This window comes from Barbus barbus, assembly GCF_936440315.1.
Source record: "Barbus barbus genome assembly, chromosome: 22".
NCBI classification, from domain to species: Eukaryota; Metazoa; Chordata; class Actinopteri; order Cypriniformes; family Cyprinidae; genus Barbus; species Barbus barbus.
In genome coordinates, this window is record NC_136750.1 from 11792918 (window position 1) to 11818616 (window position 25699).

A 25699-nucleotide genomic window follows, 5' to 3' on the forward strand; every position below is an offset into this window, starting at 1 on the left:
GTATTTATATGGACAGTAGGCAACTCTTTGAATTGAAGCTGTACCATCTGTTGAGCTAAAGCACCTTGCTTAATTGTGTAAATGTGGCAGCATAAAATATTGAGACATATAGGCCCAGTTTCATAGACAGGGCTTAGCCTAAAACAGGATTAGGCCATAGTTTAATTAGGACATTTAAGTAATTTTTATAAACATGCCTTAGAACAAAGCATTACTGGTGTGCATCTTAAGACAATACAAAGGCACTGACATGTTTTAAGATCAGTCAGTGCAAGTTTCTCTCAGTTGAAACAGCTCAGATTTACAGTTTAGTATAGGACTAGGCTTAAGCCTTATTTGAGAAACCAGAGGTTAGATATTGAGAATTAAATCTTAAATTCTCTCAATATCCATCTAGAGATAGATCAATAAAATTCTTAAACTCCCACATAGCAAAAAACAAACAAACAAACAAAAAAAACCCCATTCGAATCATGTGCAAAAGTGATAAATCTAAAAAAAAAACATAAAAAAAACAGCAACACTAAAGCTTAGCTGTATATGCACTGCGCGAAGATAAGGTAGAGATCCAAGTGCAGTTTTATTGGGAATACCAGAATCGTAGTAAAAAAACAGGTAAACAAATCTATCAACCACAAGACATGAACAGATCGAACAAACCTCAGAACGTGCTGTGTAACAATAGCAAAACCTCGATGACAAATGCAAACACAAATACAGCTTAAATAGAGAGAGACATGGCCATGAAGCAGTGGGAAGGGAGAGTGCCATCAAGTGGACAGTTTAGGGGCAACAACAAGACACCGTGACGCATGCAGCAACCCTCTAACCCACTGGATTCTTGTCTAACCCTGCTGTGTTTGTATGCTAAAAATAACATGTCTCTTCATCACAGAGTAGTGTGGCTAGGGGGTAGTAGACCAAAACAAAGGTAAATTCTAACTTTCTAATTATAGTCTCCTGCTGGAATGTGTTTGTATTTGTCTTTAAAAGCAACAATGCAGATGTAAATTCTGAGGAAATTGCAAATAAAATGTTTACCCGGTCCCCTAGGCCTCCAGACTAAAGACCGGCCAGACAGATTTATTTTAGTTGTGTGTGTGTGTGTGTGTGTGTGTGTTTGTGTTTGTGTGTGTGTGTTTGTGCGTGTTGGGAGATCAGATGGATGATGGCCTGTATAATGCCTACACAGTCACTGGTATATCTGCCAACAAAGCAATAACAAACACTTACACATAATTACATTTATTTTTTACATATAGAGTATATAGCTTCCATTTTTGTAAGTGTCAACATAATAGGCTAACAATATAGCCTTCAGCAGGTAGAGTAAACCAAGCAATTTTTATTTCACTTTTTTAAGCATTGTTAGGACTGTTATGCTGAATAGTTGCCATTGTGTTGACTTATAAATCTTGCAACATACCATAAAAAGAGATTAATTCTATAAACTAAAATAATATGCCATAAAGTTCACATTCATTAAAGCTAAACAACTTTCTTTGAATCCTCTGACATTGCACGTTCTGCTAATAAATGCTTAGAGTGATATTTTATTGTCCATTAGCGTAATTGTTTTTGTGAAATGTGTGAATTCCTTGACTGAGGTGTTAGCGAGGGGTTCACTCTCATGTGATTATTTTGCATTTTGAAGCACTTAAAACTAAGTCAGCCCTGCAATAAAAAAACATAGAATATGTTTCTAAATGTAAAAAAATAAATAAATAAATCAGCATCTGCATACACACACACACACACACACACACACACACTGCTCTGAAACAGACAACATCAATTATTCATTAAACACTTTAGAGAGGAAATTTGCTGAGAGCGTTTGTAAAATGTGACATTTGTTCATACATATATTTTATCTATATACTGTTTGAGCTACTACATATAGAGGATATGACTGCCACACTCTAATTAAATTAGAGTTATTAAGATAATTAAGATAATTTTTTATCTTTTCCATAGAAGGCAAAAAAAAATCTCAATGAATAAATGCACTTCTTAATTTTTGTAATTTTAGCTGACTATCAACAATTTTGAGATTCGCTCTAGTTGCTGTGACTACCTTGAACCCAATAAGGGCTTCTCTTTTGATAGGCTGATTGATGATAATAGCGCTCTGCTTGTCCGAGATATTTATGGCTAAAGTAGCGGTGCGCAACCAAGTAATCAGTAGCTCGCAGCACCCTCTGCTGGTGAAAATAATCACAATCATACGATTACCAGCTGGCTATATTTGTCAGGCTTTTACAGTGCATTTTGAACGTGCTATAAAACGGGGACATTTCCGGGACAGCTCCAGTCAGGGACAGGACACCAAAAACCGGGACTGTCCCTGGAAAACGAGACGTTTGATCACCCTAATTTTGCTGGAATATAGTGATCTGCAACATTATGTTGAATATGTTGAAGTTTTTTGTGTCTATTTGCATATTGTGGTTTTATTTTATTTGTTTATTCTGCCTTTTTCTGAGTGTCTATTTACACTAAGTGCAAATATCCCGCTTTGTTGGCAGAGGCTATTTACACGAACTCTGCCCATCAACGTGTGATTGGGCTAGTCAATATGTCAAAAGACGGATGAAAAGCGACAGCTCCAGTGGCATTGATGGTAAAACGCATAAGGCTGTCTTCTTGATGCGATCGACCCGGGTTTGAACCCCCAAACTTTTTTTTCTTCCCTTTTCAAGTCTCATATCACATCGGAAAGCCTTTTTTTTTCAATAAAAAGTTAAAAATAAAGTATCGGGTAGGGTTAGGGCAGGTTTAGGGAGGGCTTTATTGTCCCAATAAGGTGGCATTCATTGAATAATTGAATAATTAATAATACACAGTGTAAATAACATTATTCAGTAGGCTAATTCCATGAGTTACATGTACAGGGAAGTCGTGGCCTAATGGTTAGAGTCGGACTCATAATCCAAAGGTTGCGGGTTCGAGTCTCGGGCCGGCAGGGATTGTAGGTGGGGGGAGTGAATGTACAGCGCTCTCTCCACCCTCAATACCATGACTGAGGTGCCCTTGAGCAAGGCACCGAACCCCCAACTGCTCCCCGGGCGCCGCAGCATAAATGGCTGCCCACTGCTCCGGGTGTATGTTCACAGTGTGTGTGTGTTCACTTCTGTGTGTGTGCACTAAGGATGGGTTAAATGCAGAGCACAAATTCATGTGCTCTGTATGTCTGTATGTGGCTGTATGTCACGTTACTTTCACTTTTTTCACGTTACTTTTTTTTGCTGGCTAATTGAGTGAAATCATTCGATCTGAATTGTTGCTATTATGACATATCTTCATTTAAAATAAAGGCAATTAAATCTAAATGTATTCATACCCCAGTAGTGGGGGTAAGATGACCTCTTTGAATCATTTTACATTTTATGCTATGAGAACTAAATTAACAAATATTTTATTTTCCTCAGGGCAAAAAATTCTTCCTAAAAAGAATTGTCTTCACTGAAACTATTTTAAAGGAAACAAAGTCATGTCTATTCCTATTAAATCTGTGGTCCAATGCATGTAATTGTGGTTTTCGGTTGAAAGATTGAGATGCTGTAAGGGAAACATTTATTTGGTGTTGGCATGAAATTTAGTAAATGCCAATAGTAATTTCAGGGGAATGGAAAAATGCTGAGAAATGATGGGCTTATGCCAGCACACTAATACCAAACAGACATTCTAGATAAAGGCACAGGAAGCAAGGGGATGACCTGATCCCAGAACTCCCTAAAGCAAGGTCTGCACTGTCAGAGTGACAGAATCTCAGAGAGACTGCAAGTTTTATTGTGTAAAAAAGAAAACAAGGAGCAGATAAAATTAATGCAAAAGGTGGATGTGGTGAAAGAGAAAAGGAAATAAACATTCTACAGAAAAGGAAATAAATCTGTTGATGGCATAAGTGAAATCTCAACAGAGTCTCAACAGAGGGGGGTCTTCTCACTGAACTACCACTTTCCAACTGGTCTGCGGTCTTTTGTACTCCCTTTGGACAGTCAGATAACAAACCATATAAGAGTGGTCCTCATTACTCCTAATAAATGCATTACACCACTACAATATTTTACATCTCAAATAACCTCTGGAGTCACCAAAGACATCCTGTGCTGGTGTGCGTCATTATATTAAGTGCACTGGGCTCTCAGTGACGGTGGAAGAAAAGTTGGTTCATGATACAACTGATTTCACAATACAACAGAGTGACTGCATATGGTAATATGAACTGTGCTGCAGTGGAACTGATTGTTTTCCAAAGTCCCTTTGTCAAAATAAAAATGTGGACACAGCGATTCTATCGGCTCTAACTGATTTAGACTGAAACATAAAAACAATTAGAACACAAAGGACTTGGAAAAGAACTTAAATACAAACTTGTAACCATTTCAGAATTTGTGTTTTAGGGGATCACTCTTGTAACAAATCATATTGAAACATATTTAATCTCACATAGGCCTAAAACATGTTTAAAATGACTGTGACTATAGTCTGCTGCATAGAGAGTATGCCTTGTGCATGGTGTCAAATTGCCCTATAGTTTCACTACCATGTTAAACTTGTGGCATGTCACTGACCTCACAGGTTTGTGCTGTATTGACCTTCTGCTGTTAAATGGTAATATGGGGAAACAGCAGGGTCTGGAATAGTGCAAACAGTCCTTTCCAACATGCGAAAACACAAAGAAATACAAAGCACTTATTAATTTAGCTATTTAACAGTACTTATAGCCTCATCAAGCTTGTTATTTCTACACTGACTGCAAACATAATGTTTTATTTGTCACACAGCTGCAATTATAAAACATTTCCACATTTTCAATATTAAAATAAACAATGATCTGATAACTCAGACATAATCTACGTTATGCAATGCTATTTATCTCCCATCTGGCTATATGGGTGAAGCTGGTCTGAAATTGACATAACAGCATGTTTTTCACATAGTTTTAGGTGTGATGGATATTACTCTGGTAAGTTCAGACAGAAGTGAGACATTAAGTGTAAAGCAAGACAAACAAGTTTCATGATCAGTTGCCCTTTAAAATATCAGAAGGCAATGAAACTAGACTAGGATTAATACTTGCTCCAAGGGTCTTGTTTTCAAATGCTTTCATTTGTCTGCCATCATCAGTGTAGACATAGTGTAGACATTTATAAATAATGCAATTTTCTAAATTATATGGGTTGGGGTTAATCCATAATTAAGGTCTTCGAAAAACAAAAAAACACAAAAGTTAAATTGTTGCACATGAACAAATGTCGTTTGAAGACGTTGCTAGCACCAGCACGTTATTCGAGCGCTCGTATATAATAAATAAAAACAATCACAAAAAAAAAAAAAAAAAAAAAAAAAAAAAAACTTGAATGGTTTGTTTAAACGTACTGAAGCCATTTGACGGTTATAGCCAACTGCTCTAGAGGAGTCAACAGAACATTTTGCGCGAGAGGAAGATAAAGGATAGCCTACCTATTCTCCCAAAATTACGGTCGCAACCCCTTAACATCATAGTATAACTCTTGCAGTAAGGAAAACCCTACAGATTCTAGAATAAGTGCAGAAGTGCCTGAAATGTACGTAACTAAGTGGAGCGCAGAGTTACGCGCTGATCATTTACTGGTGCGAGATCAGCGCACAATTGCGCGCTCGACTCCGCGCCTCAGTCACTCCTAAACACCGCCTTTCGTGGGAGGCAACATTAGACACCGGCTGAACTTAAGTACTTCACGGTTGTCTCACATCGTTCGTTTCGCTGAATTAATCCTAAAGCGTTTTCCAGGTGTTTTCTTATGCGCACCAATAATAACTGTGACACAAGGACAGCCCGTTATCGCGACCTTAACAGGTAGCCAAGGGAACTGACAGCATTGAATTATTTGTTATTGATATCCTGGGAAGCCAGAATACTCTTAAAAGTCATCGATCTGGAAGCTGGATATCTTTCTCACGGATTTAATGGATGTTTGATCGGTTGGTGATGCCCATTTATATCATCGATCGCAAATTTCTAGAGACACCTGGTGAGTCTGTTACGCATGCTGCACATGGCTTAGAAACATGGTATGCTGACCAAGATTTTATTTAGGCACTGGTTGGGAAATGCTAAAAGTTGTTTTGTTTAATAACATCTGTAGATATGTCCTTATTATATATTAAGATACACACTGCTCTGAAAGTATGGGTATTTATCTGGCTTTGAATAGAATCTCAGATAAAATAAAATAAAAAGTCTATCTAAAATTCGATGCTTAATTAACTTAACTCAGAACTACTGATGTCCATGTTCCTTGGGAATTTAACGACTTTATGTATGTGGCATTTATGTTAATGCTTGTGACCTTTCAAGTGTAAAACATTTTACTGTACATAAAGTGTTTTTTTCAGTTTTTTTTCTTAAGTGTTTTTTTTTTTCTTCTTTTCCTCGCAAATATTCACATCTTTGTTTGTTACAAATAAAAGTAGTTCAAAAATGTATAACATTCCAAAACTGTGCTGTTTATAAAGTAGGCTACAACCTACCCTTGTAATGTAACACATAGGATGCATAGCCTATAGGAAACAACTGACAATCAAAACAGCAAATGGAATGGGAAACAATTTGTTTTGTCTCATTTTGTGCAGTCTTTAGAAGAATATTGAAAGTGTTACAGATCTTCATCTGATTGCCCATGATATTTCTAGTTTTATATAAATATTAAATACACATAGACATGAGATGGTTATGGTCATGCATGATGCTGATTTTGTACATGTAACTAATTTCTAATTCAACACAGTGGTGGCTTTACAACTCGCCACATGCTACAACACTCTCTGGTCTTGAACAGTTCTCTACAGCTGAATTATCATGGGCTGAAATGTAAATTTAAATGCATCAGTCATGTTTTGCATATTTGAAAACCTTATAAGACACGGATGTGTTATCTGCTCAGGTCGTCCTAGATAAATGTTCTAAAGTGACTTACTGTCTGTGAGGACATCGAGATGGAGAAAAGCACATAAGAGGACCTGTAAGCTACAGTGGTGGCACCTCCTCACTGAACACATGATAAGCCATGTGGCCATGAGTGTTTTATTTCAGGTCAGCACAACATACTCAACCAATCTACAGTTGCTGATAGACTTTTATGAACGGATTTTCCAAAACATCAAAGAATGGAAAAAAAATCAGGCATTTAAGTCTCCGGCCTGTTATGCCTTTTACATTTTTGAACATGTCAAATCTCCATGACTGGAACATCTGCACTGATATTCATCTGTCAGTTGTTTTAATACAAGATTGTTATTTATCTTAAGTTCTGAGATATGTGAAATGAACTCTGAATGCAATGTTCCTGTTGCTGAGTGACATTGCTCTCTGTGATGTTCCTCTTAAAATGAAACCTGAAGTCCTCATCATTTCATTATAGTCTACAAAGCCCTAGAAAACAAGATAATATAGTTCTGCTAAGGTGTTTTAGAGATGTTTCAGAGTACAACAGACAAATTGATGGATGTTAAAAGAGGCCTGGCAAACTCAGTCCAGCTTTGGACATCTTGTTGCTGATGTTGTTGTCAACTAAATATAAAAATATGTGGTTGTAATATATATACTTTTAGATACTATAAGTAATTAATTAATAGGTTTTGTGTTTAAAGAAAATATGTTTCTAAGTGTTTTAACTGTAAATGAACGTATCAGATAATTTATAAAAATCTAAAATGAAGTAGTATACATTAATATTGTACCTATTATGCATTGTTTTCTGTACATTTTAAATCTATTTTAATAAACAACACAAAAGTTTTTACTTTTTTTTTTGCATTAACAAATAAATATTCAGAGACAACTATGAATAAGTCATGTTGATTTTAAGAAGAAACACTGTGACTGTGTGACACTTTCTTCTTTAACCAACAATGTCTTTAACGTTTACACAAATTATGATATAAGGCAGATTATTCTATCAAGACTTATTTTCACATGGTTCCTGGCACTATGTTACTATGTTATAACCTCCTTTTTTCATATAACTAGCTCTATATGTATGGCTTTTCTGACATATAGTAAACTTGCTGGGTAGTTCACCTGTTACAGCAATAAAAGAGCACACGCACTTGTAAAGACAAGATAAAATGGCATGTTTGTTTCAGCAAATGCATTTTCATCTCACTTCTGCTTTTGTTAACATGATCGGTTAGGTTTAGGGTAGGGCTTAGTGTGTTTGGTGTGTTATTTTCCAATGCAAGGGAGCATCAACCTTTTATTGCATTTCATTTCCGAACTTCCAGCAACCATCATAATAACGGCACATTTTCCCAATGAGACTGGGTTTAAAATTCAAAATGTTTTAACACCTTACTATGTGACATGTAACATTTTTCCTCAAATGCCTTCAGTGTCTGCTTATTGCTTTTTTTGAGTATTACCTCATTTTGTGCACACTTGAAAGATATGGATGTTGCCAAATTAGCATGAATCTTCATATTTTCTGTTCCTCTTTTTTCAGTTTGCTCAATCTATTTCCAATTACATTTAATCATCTTAAACTTGTGATGAAAGTGATTCACTAACAGAGTAGTTTTGATGTTGCTTTAAAGATTTTATTGTTGAGGTTAGGGCTGGTGGTTTGGGTTTGTTGCAATAAGAAAACAATGTGACATTCCTTAAATGCATTTCTCACACCTCACTCAATGAACTAACCATTTTGTACCAATCCTTAACACTTATTTTATTAAACAGTGTTCATGAGAGGTGAGGAAAGGTTTGAAAATGCAGCATAGACAGAGAAAAAAATTAAGACCATGGCAGATGCAGAAATCTGATGTCCCAACTGGCAGCGTTTGAAGTACACTGTGAGACTTGTAACTAGAATGTAACTGTGGACACCTTGTCATGTATTCCTGTGAAACTTCAGCCAGAGTGCAAAACCACAGAGATTCTGGGATGCTTTTTTTTTTTTTTTTTTTGCAAGAACAAAAAAGTCTGTGGATACTGCTATTGTTTCTATAAAGTATTTAAAGCCTAGCATAAACATTGGGGCTGAGTTTATCAGCATTAAAAGTTCAGAAGTCTGATCAAAGTCATTTAAGATGGAGATGTAAACAGTTTAGTTTAGTTTAGTTACAGAACAGATGTATTCTCTATGAGCTGTACAAACACAACAGTTTCCGAGAGCTGTTATGGAAACATTTTGATGGAGAAGTCATCTGGAAGGTGTGAGGATGTGTCTGTCTTAACAGACATGCTTAGCAGATTCACCATTGCTGTGCCAGAAGCGAAGCAGACGGCAGATATTATAGCCAAGTCTGTGATTCACCATGGCAGTGCCAACAAGAAATCAAACAGAAGCTCTTACAGTAAAAGCTGCACTGAAGCACTACATCTGCATTATGGGTGACCCTCACAGTTATACTCTGACCTAGAATCTTTGAAGCAAGTGCGAGGCAACTTTCTCTTAAGTATTAGATTGCTAATTAGATTCTAAAGTCTCCGCCACCCTTAAGGTAAATGCCACTGTGAAATATCTATGCAATTTGAACTAATTTACTAATTACTAAGATGCTGCGATCTTTATTTCTGAAAAACATGGAAAAATCACTCACTCTTCCTGATGATGGCTGATAATTACAAGTGGCTGCATCATCTGTGTTTCCTGCCAAAACATAAGCTTGGTTTGTAATTGTTTAGTGGACAGTGATGAAGATCTTATTGTTCCAAAACTGTCCGTATATATATATGCCTACTTTTAAAGCAGTGGTAAACAACAATAATAAAAAACCCATGACTTTTCCTGTTGTTTCTGATTTACAGGATAAAGATTAAGATTCTACCTGGGAAAATATTTTAGAACTTGGCATAACTAGAAAAATGTATAGGTTAAAATGCCTCCCAGGACAAGATGACACTCTCTTCAAACATTTTTTTTATGGATGTATGTATTTATTTATTTCATCTGCATATCAACATTTGTGAGATTTAGTCAGTTGAAACAGTTTTGAGGTTATTTTTTATTTTATTTTTTTGTGAGCGTGTGTCTCTTGTCCATTTTTGTGTGTTTTCATTTTGAAGAATATTAAATTAGACCTATGGGGAAAGGTGAAAAACATTAAAAAGCGAAATTAAACCAAGTCAAGGAACTGAATAAACTGAAGGCAAGATATGAATAATAATGCGAGTTAAAACAAGGCACAATTGGGACTGATCAGTTACCTCTGGAATCAAACTTTGGGCAAATATGGAAACAGGGACTAAACACAGGAACAGCAAATTACAAACAAATCCATGAAAGAGAAGACAGAACTGAACCAGATTGCTACAGGTTATTATTCAATATTCCATGAATTAGCTGTACATTTTAGATATCTTCGCTTTTCATTAAAACCTATAGGCTAATTGAGTTTAATCATTCATTTTGCATTCATAGTGATCCAAAATATTGGCAATTAAATATGTAAATATTCATGTTAATGTATGTAAGTCATACATTAACCTTTTAGAAATATCTGTTTTACTGTGATTCTGGGAGCTCTTTAAATATTTAATATTTTGTGCTATAACAACTAAATTAGCAAATGTTTATATTTATTTCCATTAACAACACATAAGCTTATGCATCATCATCTTGCACATGATTATATCTAAATATGTTACAATTTATAAGTAAATGCACATTGTTCTTAAGGAGGGCATCCTCCACATCTTATTCATTATAATAAAAGCCCACAGATTTATGATATTTTATTAATTTACACGATTTTTCCAGATTGAGAACTTTCAACACGAGGCCTCGTCATATTCCGTATATCATCATTTACTCACTGTCATGCTGTTCCAATCCTTTCCTCTGTGTAACACAAAATAAGATATATTGAAGGTTTTTATTCATTGTGCATTTTGTTTTGGACTCCACAGTGACGTCAGTGTATGAAAAACAAACAATACATTTTTAAGTACGTAAGTAAATAAATACATACAGTACATACATACATAAATAGTCTCTCCCTGAAACTCATGTCATTGGCTGAGTCAGTTTCACTGTAATGGGCTGGTTAGCTTCAGGGACATCAATAATTTTTAATAAAGTCTCTGCATATTGAGAAGATATTTTAACACACATCCTTTCTCTAAACCCCCTATCTTTCAGTGTGGTGGGGAACCTAAGGCCAATCCCAACGTCTCAGTCCACAGGGAGGGGACAGGATGGTATTTTAACATTAAAATTACAAATATATCCTTTACACAATGTGGTTAACTGCTATAACTTCCTGGAGTGAAAACACAATTAATTTTCTTAAATTTGGGTTTGTGAACACACCAGCATGAATGTGCTGGAAGAGTTTAGGTTGAAAGGTCTTCCTGTTCCCTACTCCTTCAGGGAGATGCCGTACCCCCGCTAAGGCGGGTTGGTTCCCTGCCGATCCACATACGTCAGACGACATCCGATCCGGGGGTCCTGGGACTCTCCATGCATGTCAGGATTATGCCTGGTGCGGCAAGTGACGCACCTGTCACTATCTCTTGCACACTCCCTCCCCTTTTACAAAAATCTAAATCAAATCACTGCCTGAGTGTCCTAGATGGATTTAGAAAGTCAAAGCTGATGAAGACGCCCTTGGTTCTGATTTGCTCCAGACCTATCGCAGTCACGAGCAGATAAACAAGGAGAAACTGTTCTGCCATGAGCTCTGATCATGTCCACAGTGGGGAGTCAGAGGACATGCATAAGCGGTTACACAGCCACTTAGGGTAATATCACAGACCAGGGCTGGGAGAGATACACAACTTTGTTCATCCCTGTAGATGTACCTTATCTAAACAGAATTTAGTAAAGATATTGCCCACAAGACATTTTAATTTTTTAAAAATGTGAATGAAGGAATTTTTAAAATAGAAGAATATGCTCGACCTCGATCTTCTTACATATGGTACAAAATGTTTTGCTGCTGGCATCACACTCACTGAGCTTTATTGATTATTACATTCCACCATATACAGTGTATATATGTGACCCTGGACCACAAAACCAGTCTTAAGTCGCTGGGGTATATTTGTAGCAATTGCCAAAAATACATTGTATGGGTCAAAATTATAGATTTTTTTTCATAATGTTCCATTATGATATTTTGTAAATTTACTACAATAAATATATTAAAACTTAACTTCTGATTAAGAATATGCATTGCTAAGAACTTCATTTGGACAACTTTAAAAGTATTTAAAAGTAAAAGTTTAAACGTTTAAAAGTAAACTTTAAATTGTCTCAGTATTTAGATTTTTTTGCACCCTCAGATTCCAGATTTTCAAATAGTTGTATCTCGGCCAAATATTGTCCTGTCCTAAAAACCATACATCAATGGAAAGCTTATTTATTCAGCTTTCAGATGATGTATAAATCTCAATTTCGAAAAATTTACACCTATTTTGTGGTCCAGGGTCACATATATAGTATATTATAAACTGCCGTTTAAAAGTTGGGTTTTTAAACAAGTTTTTTTAAACAAATAAATCCTTTAATCAGCAACGATGCATTAAATTGACGTGTGACAGTGACAGGAAGTATGTTTATAATGTTAGAAAATATTTCTACTTCAAATAAATGCTGTTGTTTTTAACTTTCAATTTATCACAGAGCCCTGAATATTTGCATGACGGTTTCCACAAAAAAAAATTAAGCAATACAACTGCTTTCAGAATTGTTTATAATAAGAAAGGTTCCTGGAGCAGCAAAACATCATATTGCTGCAAAACAAAAGGAAAAATATTCATGCTGTTATTTATAGCCAGATATGGGCACAAATACATCAAAATGTATTTAAAATAAAAATACAAAATGCTGTGTGGGAGAAATGTATTTAAATATATAATTAAATAAAGATAACTATATTAGTGTATTCTAAGTATACAGTTCAGTTGTGCTATCGGTCACTTTAAATGCTCAAGCTCTTTAAAGCAACAATGATTCCGATTGGCTGCCAGTGTTTTTATCATTCATATATTTTTTTGCTGTTATGGCTATAGTTGTGGTGTGCTTTCTGCTATTCAATTAGATTTAGGATGCACTCACACTAGGGGATATGATCCATGCTTGAGCGCGATTGACCCCCAAAATCCAGTTCATTTCACAAGTGTGACAGCTCTGTACCGTGTCCAGTGCGGTTCTGTAACATGGCGATCGAAACTTGAGGCGTGGGGATCCATGTGCAAGCTTTTATTAATAGACATGGTCAAAAACACAGGTAGGGTCGAACAAATGGCAAACAGGTATATTGAGCGCAAGACAGATGAGTACTCAAGTAAACAGGCGTGGTCTTCGATCGGCAAACAATATCCTTGAAAAGAGAGGTAATTCAGGTACACGAGCAATGGTCCAGGCAGGGGCAAACAGAGTCAAAATGGAAGGCAAAGGGTTAATCTAAGATACAAGGCAGAAGATCAGGAACCAGACAACAAGGCAACACGAAAAGACTAGACTTAAACTAAAATAAGAAACGGAAACTAGGAATGGCTCCGTAAGGCAGCTAACACTCGGAGAGTGATAAACGCAGAGCAACCCAAGAGACTAAACACGGAAAGGCTTGGTAAGTAGCTAACACTAGGAGAGTGCTAAACGGTAGACAATACTCGGCAATCTGTGAAAAGAAGTCCATGGTTTAAGTAGGGTGTGTGATTGTGTGATAATTCTCAGGTGTGAGCATGTGATAGTGAAATGGCTGTGTGATCAGTGCATTCAGCTGTGTGTGTCATCAGTGCAATGGATGATGGGAAATGCAGTCCAGTGTGATGTGTGGTGTGAGAGTCAATATGATGGAGAGGCGACCTCTTGTGGCAGTTGGACGGAAGGCCATGAACCAGATTCGTGACAGGTTCGTTTAACTATGCCCTGGCCCGCTTGAAGAGGTGGCTCGTGTGCGGTACACATGCAGTGTGATCGCTAACCGTGCCGGAGCATAGAACAGTTAATTTACTATTTATGTATGTGCTAATGTTATCATTATGACAGCAAAATCTTTATTACTACTTGGATATCACACTTTTCAATTAATTTAATTCGAGTAGATTTAGATTTACAATGGGCCTGGTTCTCATCTTATTGATGAACAGGTATTGTTGTTTGTGAGTAAAGCTGCAAATTACAGCATTAACCTCTGTTGCCTCTATAATAATCCTGTGATATCTGTCTGTTAGCGAAAGGAAATCGTACTTGGGCTTTAGTACAAGGCAACTGTGCCTAGTGTGTGTATACCCTTAGAACATTTTTTTTTTAAATTATATATTTATTATTAGCATAATAGTTATCTTTGTCTTGGGGTACACACACACAAAAAGCTGCTTATTACTCATTTATCCATGTTTCTTTATCACTCTGACCTGTCAATAGCTCCTGCCCACTAAAAACTCCACAGATATAGTTGCATACCACAATGATATATAATGAAATGATATAGAAAAAGTTCAATCGATTTACACTTTATATCATCGCCGACATATTGTCATATCGCCATAGCAAGCAGTAATGATTAAAGTTTAATGAATACATTTGACTAGCTAGTTGATAAATCCTAAATCTTACCAACAAGACTGACTAGTGCTAATGCTATGTTCCCTTTGCTAGTGCTCTTTTTTACCTGCTGGGACAGGCATGCTTTTGTTTCCCACAAAAGCAAGATCACCTTGTTTTAATGTTAAAGGGATAGTTCACCCAAAAATGAAAATTCTGTCATCATTTACTCAAAAAGAAACAAATTTCTTTGTTCTGCCGAACACAAAGGAAGATAGTTTGAAGAAAGTTTGTAACCAGGCTGTTTTGGGGCACCATTGACTTCCATAGTAGGAAAACAAAATTACTATGGAAGTCAATGGCACCCCAGAACTGGTCTGTTTCTATATCTAGCTTTCTAGAATATCTTCCTTTGTGTTCAGCAGAACAAAGACATTCATACAGGTTTGGAACTACTTGAGGCTGAGTAAATGATGACAGAATTAAAATTTTTGGGTGAACTATCCCTTTAAAATTATGCACATAGTAGTGCAATAACCATTTCAAGAATTTTGTATGGTTTATACACAGCAAAACAGCATGTATTTGACTGAAAATCCAGAATTATCAACAAGCTAACTGTAAAGATAGCACTGTGATTGATGATATAGTTGTCAACAAATGGGATGCTACATTTTATTCAAAATTAAATATCTTAAATATCGACGATTTTGGCTTTAATAAGATTTTCCCAGGAAACTTGGTGTCCTCCACGATTCCTATTCTTTTCAACAGCAAAGCACTTGAATGTGACATGCTTGTAATCACGACTTCTCAAATTGAAATAGGAAATTCTGATAGCACACGAAGGAAGTATTATTCCTTATTTCCTTACAGGAATCCAGAAAATTTCATTATCCAATTCTAGATGGCATCATACAGCTGTAGCTCACATGCATGAAAGTGGCATGTCTGAACTAGTTGATACAGGAAATCAGCAGTCTAATAAAGAGGTTGATTGGCAAAAAGTATTTTATGTATTTTGAAAATATAAAAGTAATATGATTAAAATACAAAACACATTTCAAAATACATTAGATTTTTTTACAAAATACAAAATAGTATCAAATACGTATACATGTATTTGAAATACTGCCCATCCTTGTTTTTAGCTGAACATAATTTTAAAGTTAAAAAATTACCACCGTTTAATTTAACTACAGATCTCTGACACAATCTCATAAACTCCCTGCAGTTTTAAGAGAACCGCCTATTGGAAAACCCTACTCTATGCAACCCCCCCCAAAAAAGAAAAAAAAAATGAAGTTATTATAAAAAAAGACTTTGAAATTTAGACTTTCTCTGTATCAGCTATAAAGGCTGGATCTCTACATGAAAACACGTAAAACTGCCACTTAGTGGGAAGCCCTGGAGCGGTTCTGTGGCCAGTAAAGCCTCTCAATTATCCAGCTCAGAGTACAACACTCTCTATTTCTTTAATGGCCTATTATCAGCACATATGGAGGAAACTACAGTCTGACAGCATATACTAAGCATTCTAAGCCACGGTCATGTTCTATACATTTAAAGGTGAAGCTGTGGAAATTGCAATAATTCGCAAGTGACAACTTCTCACTTTGAGCACATGAATGCGTGTGTCATTTATTTTTTAGGTACAACAAAGGAGAGAAATATGGCGCTCAACCGCGTCCCATGTCACCACGCCATTTAAAGGGACCGCGATCCCTGTAGTAATGAATAACACACTAAGAACAAAGTGCTGCGTTTATAATCAACAGTATGTAGAACTACGCTTAATAACAAAGGTGAATTATGTATGTCACATTCACTACAAAGCGCAAAATTTTGCTTTACTGAAATACAAAATACTTCACCTCTACCCTTTACAGTGGTTTCTAAGCTTTCAATATAGTTACTAGGTTGTCTAGTATAGTCTAGTCTACTCTTAAAGGGATATAGTTCACCAAAAAATGTTGTCATAGTTTCCGCCCCTCATGTCACTCCACACCTGTATGACTTTCCTTCTTCAATGGATATTTCTTTCTTCAAGATATTTTGAATAACGTTTGAACTGTTATAGACCATACAATAACAATCACTGAGGCCCCGTCCACACGAAGACGCGTTTCTCTGTATACGCATAAATTTTTTACCGTATAGGCGTTTCATCCACACGAAACCGGCGTTTTCGAAGAGTGAAACCGATTATTTTTGAAACCAGGTCCCAGGGTGGATACATTTGAAAACGCCGTTTTCATGTTTTCATGTGGACGGCGAATCTGTATATTTTCTGAAACGATGACGTCATCAGCCCACGTCTCGCCCCTAATCAGACACCGCTGCATCACATAACAGCGACAACAACAACAACAATGTCAGACTACGTGCCTGTGTTCGTGCTGCAGAACCTACTGAGCTCATTAGTTTTATTAAAGCAAAATCTTCTGCTTTGTGTGTTAGTTTGTATTCAGCGCGCAAGGTTTACGCACATTGTCCAAGTCTTCTTCTCTGTTTTTTTGTGTATCTCTGTGGCAGAATTACAGCGCCACATATTGGTCTGGCATGTGTACTACATCGTTTTCAGTCGTTTTCAGTGATTCCGTGTGGACACAGATATTTCCTGAGACGACTCCGTGTTTACGGAATTTGAGGCAAAAAAAAAAGATCGGATAGGGAGAAATCTGGCTTCGTGTAGACGTAGCCTGAGGTTCTACACTGGAAAAAAAAAAAAAAAAGATTATAGCTCAAACATAAAATTATGTAATTCTTTGAACCAAGCTAGCTCCAGACATTACCCAGAACCAAATTAAATGTTAGATTTTCAAAATGTGAGTAAATGAGCCAACTGCTTTTAATTAAATGCAAAATTAAAAAATAATCTCATTAGATAAAGGATTTGTTGTACGTCTGTAATGAAAGAGATTTATGTCAATAGTATTGTATGTTTTAGTGTCTATAGAAATGTAAGTAAATGTATGTATGGTAGAACCACATTTAAAGGGGTCATATGACGTTGCTAAAAATAACAATATTTTGTGTATTTGATGTAATGCGATGTGTTTATGTGGTTTAAAGTAAAAAACAAACACATTATTTTCCACATACTGTACCTTATTGTTACACTACTAGGACCCGCTTTTCTGAAATGCATCGATTTTTACAAAGCCCAGCGTTCTGAGACGGGAGGCGTGCTCTGTTTGGCCAGCTATCCAGTGCATTGTGATTGGCCGAATACCTCAAGCGTGTGATGGAAATGTTACACCCCTCACAGTATTGTGATGGTGTTTCCTAACGCCGACGAGACTAAAACAATAAAACCCATTAGAAACGAAGCATTTGTTGTATCCAGTGGGGACATAATTACTGATTATATTGACTTTTTAATATTGATTTTTTACGTGTCGCGTTGCATTGCGCCGCTTAATCATTACCATGTCTGCATTTGTGATCGGAGAAATGATAAACAACAAGAGATACTTTACACAGCTCAAAACTCGCGTTTGAATCGTCAGTAGCAGAAACGTACTTACAGGCTGCGAGTCAGAAGCGCCAGACTGTCCTTGGAAAGTTAGAATTGTCTCACTTTATAGAAACAGCCTTCGTGTAAGCCAGCATTGTAGGCTACTCTCCTGCCAGGTTCAGGAAATAGTCCTCTGTAAAATGCGCTGCACACACTCGAATATTTGCATTGTACTGCTCTGGAACAGTGTTGTAAATACAACTTAACCACTGATTTCTAGTCGTGTCCTCTTTTGGAAGCCCAAACAAAGTAGTTTCGCTTTCACAACGAAACACAGCATCTCCACGACATGGCGCCGGCGGCAGCAACAATACTACAGCCAGAATAAAAACCACGCCTTCTTTCATTGCGTATACATTTGGGCGGTGTTATGAAAATCTCAGTTATAAAACATGCCTCTGTCGAAAATAGTTACACCAGTCACACAATTTCCTCAGAAAGTCCACAGTGACTGAGATAAGAGCCACTGCCCCCTGGAAGTAGCCAGACTATTTTGTCAAATTAACCCCCCCCCCCCCCCCCCCCAAAAAAAAAGGGAAAACAGCACCTTGTTGTTAAAGAGACTTTATTTTTATTATCCATGAATACAACAGAAATGAAAAGAGACACGATTGTGTGACTTTGCCGCAGTGTAAATGTGAGTCTGGGCTTGTGTGTATTTGGCCTGAAATGCTGTGTTGTGTATTTGTGTATGTGTGTGAGAGTGTTTCAGCCTCCATCAAAGGACGACTTTAAGACTTTGTCCCCAGGTCGGGGTCCTGTCATGTCAGCCAGAACACAGCAGGAGCTGCCCATCTGCAGAGTCAGGTCTCTGCCTCAGCTTGTAACTCAGTGTGTTACAGTGTGAGCACTTCATCATATGTGTGACTAGAGTCAGTGAGTATCTGTGAATCAAGAGTGTGTGTTTGTGTGGTGTAGAGGGATCAATAATTAATTCCCTGTTGCAAAAAAATTAACAGCTTGAAGTGTGGACTGTGCATGTCTGAAATCTGTAAAAACAGGTAAGTTCTGTGACCAAGGACAGGCTGTATTTGCTTAGCGAGACCACGCTCAAAGAAACTCACAGTGAAATTACCTGTGCTTGAATTCCACTGAATCTGAATCTCTTCAACTCTTATTAGGTGAGTTTCTACAGGCTGCCCCAGAGGTACAGCAGACCATGGCTGACAACAACACTCAGAAAAAAAAGCCCCACTGGACGTCACTGGAGATCGGTCTTCTGACAATTGTCTCTCTGTTGTTTGTCATTATTGTGGCCCTCATCATCCTCTTCATCACACAGAGTGGCAAAGGTAAGTGCATGAGATTATTTTTGTCATTGTGTGACGGAAATACTGGCGGTGCTGATTTTGAGCTACCTTTTCCATAGTGGTCAGTTCAGAAATTATCGGAAAAGCTAAAGTTTAAAGTTTCTTTTTTTAACCTTTTATCTATGAAAACACAAGGAAGAATGATATTTATATATACCAAAATAACAGTACAGATAAATAATCAGCAACATTTACCTCCACACAAAGCATATTACACAGGGAGTTATAACACAAACGATTATAACACTAATTATTAATCACAGATATTATTTTCCCAAAGGAAACATTCATACAACATAAACCAAAAATGTATTATAAAGAAGATATACTGAAAAAACGTGTGTTGGATTTACATTATTTAATCATGTACATCAGTTCCACATGAACCAGTTAAGCAACATAATTTATAAATTCAGCGTGTGTGTATGCAGCATATTTTCTGTTATGTTCTAACAAAAATAAATGGTAACACTTTATTTGGTCACACTTTAGAATAGGTAACACTTGCTAACAATTAACTACGGCTTTTCCCTCAATAAATTCTTAATTTGCTGCTTATTAATAGTTAGTAAGGTAGTTGTTATGTTTAGGTATTGGGTAAATACATTTATTTTACGGTTACATCTATTAGTTGCTTATTAGCATCATATTACTAGAATATTAGTCATGTATTAGTGCTAATTAAGCACATATTAATGCCTTATTCTACATCCCTAATCCTACCCAATAGCTAAACTTAACAACTACCTTACTAACTATTGACAAGCAGCAAATTAAGAATTTATTGAGGGAAAAGTCATAGTTAATAGTTAACAAGTATTACCTATTCTAAAGTGTGACCAAATTAAGAAATAATTAAAATAAAATAAGATAAAGCAAGAAAAAAATTAATAAAACCTACCAAAAAGTTGTGAAGTCAGCAAAGTTAGCCAGTAGCCAGTGCAGTGTTCTGCAAATCAACACTAAGTGAAAAATGCCATTCATTCATTCATTCTATATTATTTCATTTTATCCAGCTGAATGAAACAGGCTTAAACTGGAAATCATGATTTTCCATTAGAACAATGTAAAAAATTACTTGTAAAAAAACACAGATGTTTCACTTTTTTTCAGTGTACAGTACATTATAAAAATTTTAATTTTCACAAATATTGCTAATTTTATATTGCCAATAAAATCATAGTGAATAGGCCTGTTTTGTAACTATTGAATACATTGCCATGCCTCACTATAATGTTTTATATTAACCAGACAACTGTTGGTGAGTGAAAACATATTTAGATTCTGTGGTAATTTTCCCAGGGCAGTATTGAATCAAGCTAGCACATACTGCAGTTCCCCAAATAATATCTACTCCGTACTATGGTTGGTTACCCATGTAAGCCCCTTTCCCTCGTTGGGCCTCTGAGCAGCAGATGGAGCTTATAGGGACTCACTGCAGCTTCCCTTTCACACTCTGATCATCTGCCATAATGAGCTGGATAAATGTTTAAACAGCAAAGGCAGATAGAATGCTGAAATACAGAGATGATCTCCACATGCTCTTCCCCTCAGCCACGGGGGTTTGGATAGGAGGGCAGGGCGGTAGGGACTAAGGTCAGAGAGTGGATGCCTATTGAATATTAGTTCAGTGAGAGATTCTCATAAATAATACTGTATGTCTATGGACAGAGATTATCTGTGGAGATGTAACTGAACCCACCACAGAGAAAGAATTGTTAAATAGCAGTTTGATTTATTATGAAATAAATTATTAATAGTGTTAATTTGCTCCTGAACTCTGATCCCTTGTGCTTCTTTTTCCTTTGTAGATGGAGTCTGTATAACAGCTGACTGCACACAGTCAGGTAAAGATATTTTACAACATACTGCAAATAATTAATCATGTAATGTCTGAGAGTCAACTGATAGCTTTTCTTGCACACATATTACTTTTTTTTTACATTATTATTATTATTATTTTAGTTGTCATAAAGTTCATACATAAAAATATTTTCTGGCATTGTAGCATCCCGCCTCATTGAGAACATGGACCCCACAGTGAACCCCTGTGACAACTTCTACCAGTATGCCTGTGGTGGCTGGCTAAAGAAGAACATCATACCTGAGACCAGTTCACGTTACAGTACATTTGACATTCTCAGAGATGAACTGGAGGTGGTACTCAAAGGTAGAATGACACCACCTTACTACTATGGGCTGTATGGGGCTAGTTATCAGCAACTAAAAAGATGTATGCATACAATCCAAAGGCAATAAGACTGATTAAAAGAAAAAAGGCATACCTGCCAAGCCATGTCTCCCACTAAGTTGATGACACAATATTGTAAAGTGGCTTTGTTGATAGTGATCTGCTTGCTGTATCCTACCTACATAGGCAGTTGTCTACTAAGGTAGCATACTAACCAATTTAGAATGCTTTACTTAGGCAGCAACTCATGGGGACTGAACTCATTGGGTGAAGTACAATTGATTTCTGTAGAGTATGACGTTAGCATGTACTTTAATGATCACAAAAATATGGAGCCCCAGCCATGACATACAGGGGAAAAAAAATTGTGGACACAAAATATTGTGTCCACAAATGAACAATTAAGTTACCATGGCTTATTAATTTGTGGCTGTGGTTTATTAATTTGTATTTCCCCTGTTTTCGGTAAATCTTTACCACATTGTACTAATTTGTTCCCTCATTAAGGTAAATCATAGCCATGTTGTAATTTGTTCTTTTGTTTTCATTTATTTAAATTATGGCCACAATTCACCTAAAACGGTGGAACAAATAAATAAGTTGAGTGAATGAATTAATAAGTTGTGGGAACAAATTACTAATTATATCACTATAATATTTTGTTTTCCTCCTGTGTGCCATGTGTGGGGCTCTGTACAAAAAAAAAAAAACAGCACACACAAATATTTTTTTAATTGAATCCAGTCTATTTATACAGTATATTATAGAATAAATTAATATATAAAATAAACGTATTCAATTAAATTACACACTATATTTCAGATATGAGTTTAGATAGAGCCACTTGGCCACAAAAGCAGCAACTAAAAACAGGTAGAATCCATTCAATCTACAGTTTAGCGGCGTCTGATGTGAGCTATTTTAAGCTCAGTGAGACTCTGCCTGAGGCTCTGACATTGAAATGTAAAGCTTGCCTCTTGTTCCTTTTAACACAGTAGTGGAACCTGTCAGACAAATACAATTTCATCTGTTAATGCTGACAGCACTGGAGTGTCTTAAGGGATGGAGAAAGCATTGATGTTATACTGTGGGGTTGTACAGGATGTGGACTGATGATGTGGGAATGGCTCTGGGGTGATCGGAGGCCTCATTTTAAGGGCCCTCAGCTCCTGGAGCCATGAGACCTCAGCTGTCTGACCAGGAACGAGGAGCTTATTAACTCCAGCATGGGCACTGATATTCAGTGACAATTTCAGAGCAGCCCCTTGAAGTCAAGAGATGTTTTAGAGGGGGTGTAGATGAGGAAGCTCAAGATTCAGGGGTCAAATGCTACTAAAGCTATAATTTAACCTTGACGGTAGTGCTTGTCAAAACATAGCTCGCTCAGCACTTTTTTTTACATCCCCTTCTCTCTGTGCCACCTTTTAAAAATTAATGGTCTGTCACAATCAGCCTTTTATTTATGAGCTTTTAATTCAGAGTGGTAATTAGTTCTTGATTTACAGCAAAATCAACAAGAACGTGCTTCTTTTGTCATTTATTATCGCCTTGATGAGAATTTCTATGAATTTTCTCAACTTATTTAACGTTTAATTAATTGAAAATCATTGCTAATCAATGAGCAAACACTGAGGATGAAATAAAAATAATCATCAAGGAGTAGTGAGGATTGTGTCTTCCCCAGAGAAATCTAAATGCCCTCATTAGCATTTTTCAGTGTGCTGAGCGTTTGAGGGATGAAAGGGAATGCTGATTGGAAAATAAGAGTCTCTTTAGAGATTTGATTAGACTTTTATGCAAATGCAGTGTTGATGAAATTAGTGTTCAGGGCCTATTCTTCGGTTTCCCAACCTCACTTCTGTATTTCAACTGTTGGGACTTTGAGAGATTGGTTTATTTGTGGAGTAAATGCTTATGAATACTCATACATCATTATACATGGGACCATAGCCACTACGGGACACATTTCATTCTAATATTCACATTAGTGTTCAGCCATAATCGTTTTTTTGTAGTTCAATGTCAAATGATTATATTTGGTCTTCGCCAATTGTAAATATGTTGTCACATACATGATTATACAAGTTCTATTTGCATAAAAGCAGAAAGAGCTACACACACGTTCACTTGCTGCATAACTATTGTGTGTTTAGTAAGATTAGCCATAAAAGCCTCACAAACCTGTGTTGAAAACACTTTAATAATGCTTACATTGCACCTTTGCCACTCCAGAGTCTGTCGTCTCAATAATGAAAGCACTGACCCTTCACAACAGTTCAATCTGATGGGGCCACAGAGAAACATGTTCCATTTCACTCTTGGTGCAGACTTTGATCACTTCTATTTAATTTGACTTGTATTTATTGATCCTCATGCTTGGCACAGAAAAGCAAGCCTATATTAAACCTGCCACTAAGAACATCCACAAAAGAGTATTTTGAATTTAATTTACTCCATTTTATTCTTCGCAACCTATTAGCATATTATATAAGCAGTTTTTGGCACAAATAACCAGTCTACCATCTTCAGCACCAAGCTTCACATACTTGTGGCATTAATTCAGTACCTTATTACAGTAAATGTGGCTGTTTACCCTGGATGCTGTTCAAAAGATTTATCTGGCCAGGGGGTATTTTCTGTTCCTGGTTGAGAAGCATGTGCTTTGCTCAGGTGTGAGGAGTTGCAAACCACAATATAAACTTCAGTGTGTGAGTCAGCAGAACTGCTGGAAATAGCCAAAGTTACAGTGTAATACAAAACTTATAGAGAGTATAAAAGCTGATTAAAAAAAAGAAGCAGGGAGGAAATACAAAGAGTGAGAGAGATCACAGAATTTTTTTTAAACCAGCTAATAGGAAGATAAAGGAAGAGGAAATTGAACGAAAAAGATGGAACGTGCATGAAAAGAAAACACAGGCAATTACATCTTTCTTTTTTCCTTTTTCTGCAGGCAGTGCACTTTGCTTTAATTCATTCCTGTAATCAGGGATATTTTGCCATCACAGAAAATGGAAGATAAATACACTACATTATAGATTTTAATGTCTAAATGTTAACATGTCTCTAGCAGACTTCGCCCTCTGTGATAGGCTGAGAGAGGCATAATCCAGATCAAGTTGACAGAAAATTGGTTATAAATACGAGAAGCTTTCTGAACAGGGCCAGCAGAATACTCATGCATTTACATGCAGGAGATGCTCGAGGGAAGGGCTGTTTCCTGCCGGGACAGAGTGGGCTTTGTCAGGAGATGTGGGTCAGATAAGGCTACTGATCTCAATATCAAAAAGTAACTTTGGAGCTATATACAAGCTTCTGTGGTCATTCCATCTCCGACAGAGACAGACAGACAGACAGAGAGAGAGAGGCTTAATACAACTTTTATTAAAGCATTAACTTTTTTCCAGATTTCTTATCTGACCATATAATAGTTAACAAAATTCACATATAATACATTCAAACATATTCACATTTATACATTTGTTCTATATATACTCGTAAAAACACACATTACTTTACAACTTTAAAACCAATATATCATTTTCCAACACCTCACACAAAACTCCTCCAACAGACCATATTTCAGAAAACATTTGAATATCATTAATCAATTTAAAATATATGTATTCAATTTTAATTCTGGCATTCACCATGCTTCTAAAAACATCTTCAACATCTACTGAACCTATACCCGTTAACTTATTTTTTCGAGTCTTCCAAATTGCCATTTTAGCCATACCCAGCAAAAAAATTAATAAGCATACCTTCCTTCTCTTCTGAAATGTGTATTTGGGACCACTAATAAAATGTTGATTAGAAAGAATCTTCACTTAAACCTTCAAAACAATTCTTTAAAACAATAATAATAAAAAAACTGTCCAACCTCATACAATTTATACATAAATGGTCAACTGTCTTCAGTTCCACAAAAAATACATTCCTTACCCACTGCTGGATTCAGGTGTGCTGTCTGTTCATAGATATGATACCATGAACAAGTCTCCACTGTAGGTCTGCTGTACGTTTCTCAATAGGAGGTTTGTACAGAGACCTCCAGGATCCTCTAAAGTCTGGCCCAAACACATCTGTCCACCTCCCTGCTCGTACTCGTTTTAAAACAGTCTGATGGGTAACTTTAACACAAGTAATATAGATGGCTTTCTTACTTGCTTCACAAAACTGTCCCATCTCCGGAGCTTAA

General features: G+C 36.5%; 1 protein-coding gene across 1 annotated transcript in view; it reads left to right on the forward strand.

The window, feature by feature from the left end:
- The first annotated feature begins 5700 nt into the window (after positions 1-5700).
- The window catches only part of LOC306888471 (neprilysin-like), a 61830-nt gene continuing 41831 nt past the window's right edge, over positions 5701-25699 (forward strand). The window contains exons 1-4 of the mRNA XM_079446802.1: positions 5701-6020; positions 19122-19292; positions 21122-21157; positions 21319-21480. Of these exons, the coding sequence (XP_079302928.1) occupies positions 5960-6020; positions 19122-19292; positions 21122-21157; positions 21319-21480 (430 nt within the window). The 5' untranslated portion in view covers positions 5701-5959. The remainder of the gene's footprint in view (positions 6021-19121; positions 19293-21121; positions 21158-21318; positions 21481-25699) is intronic.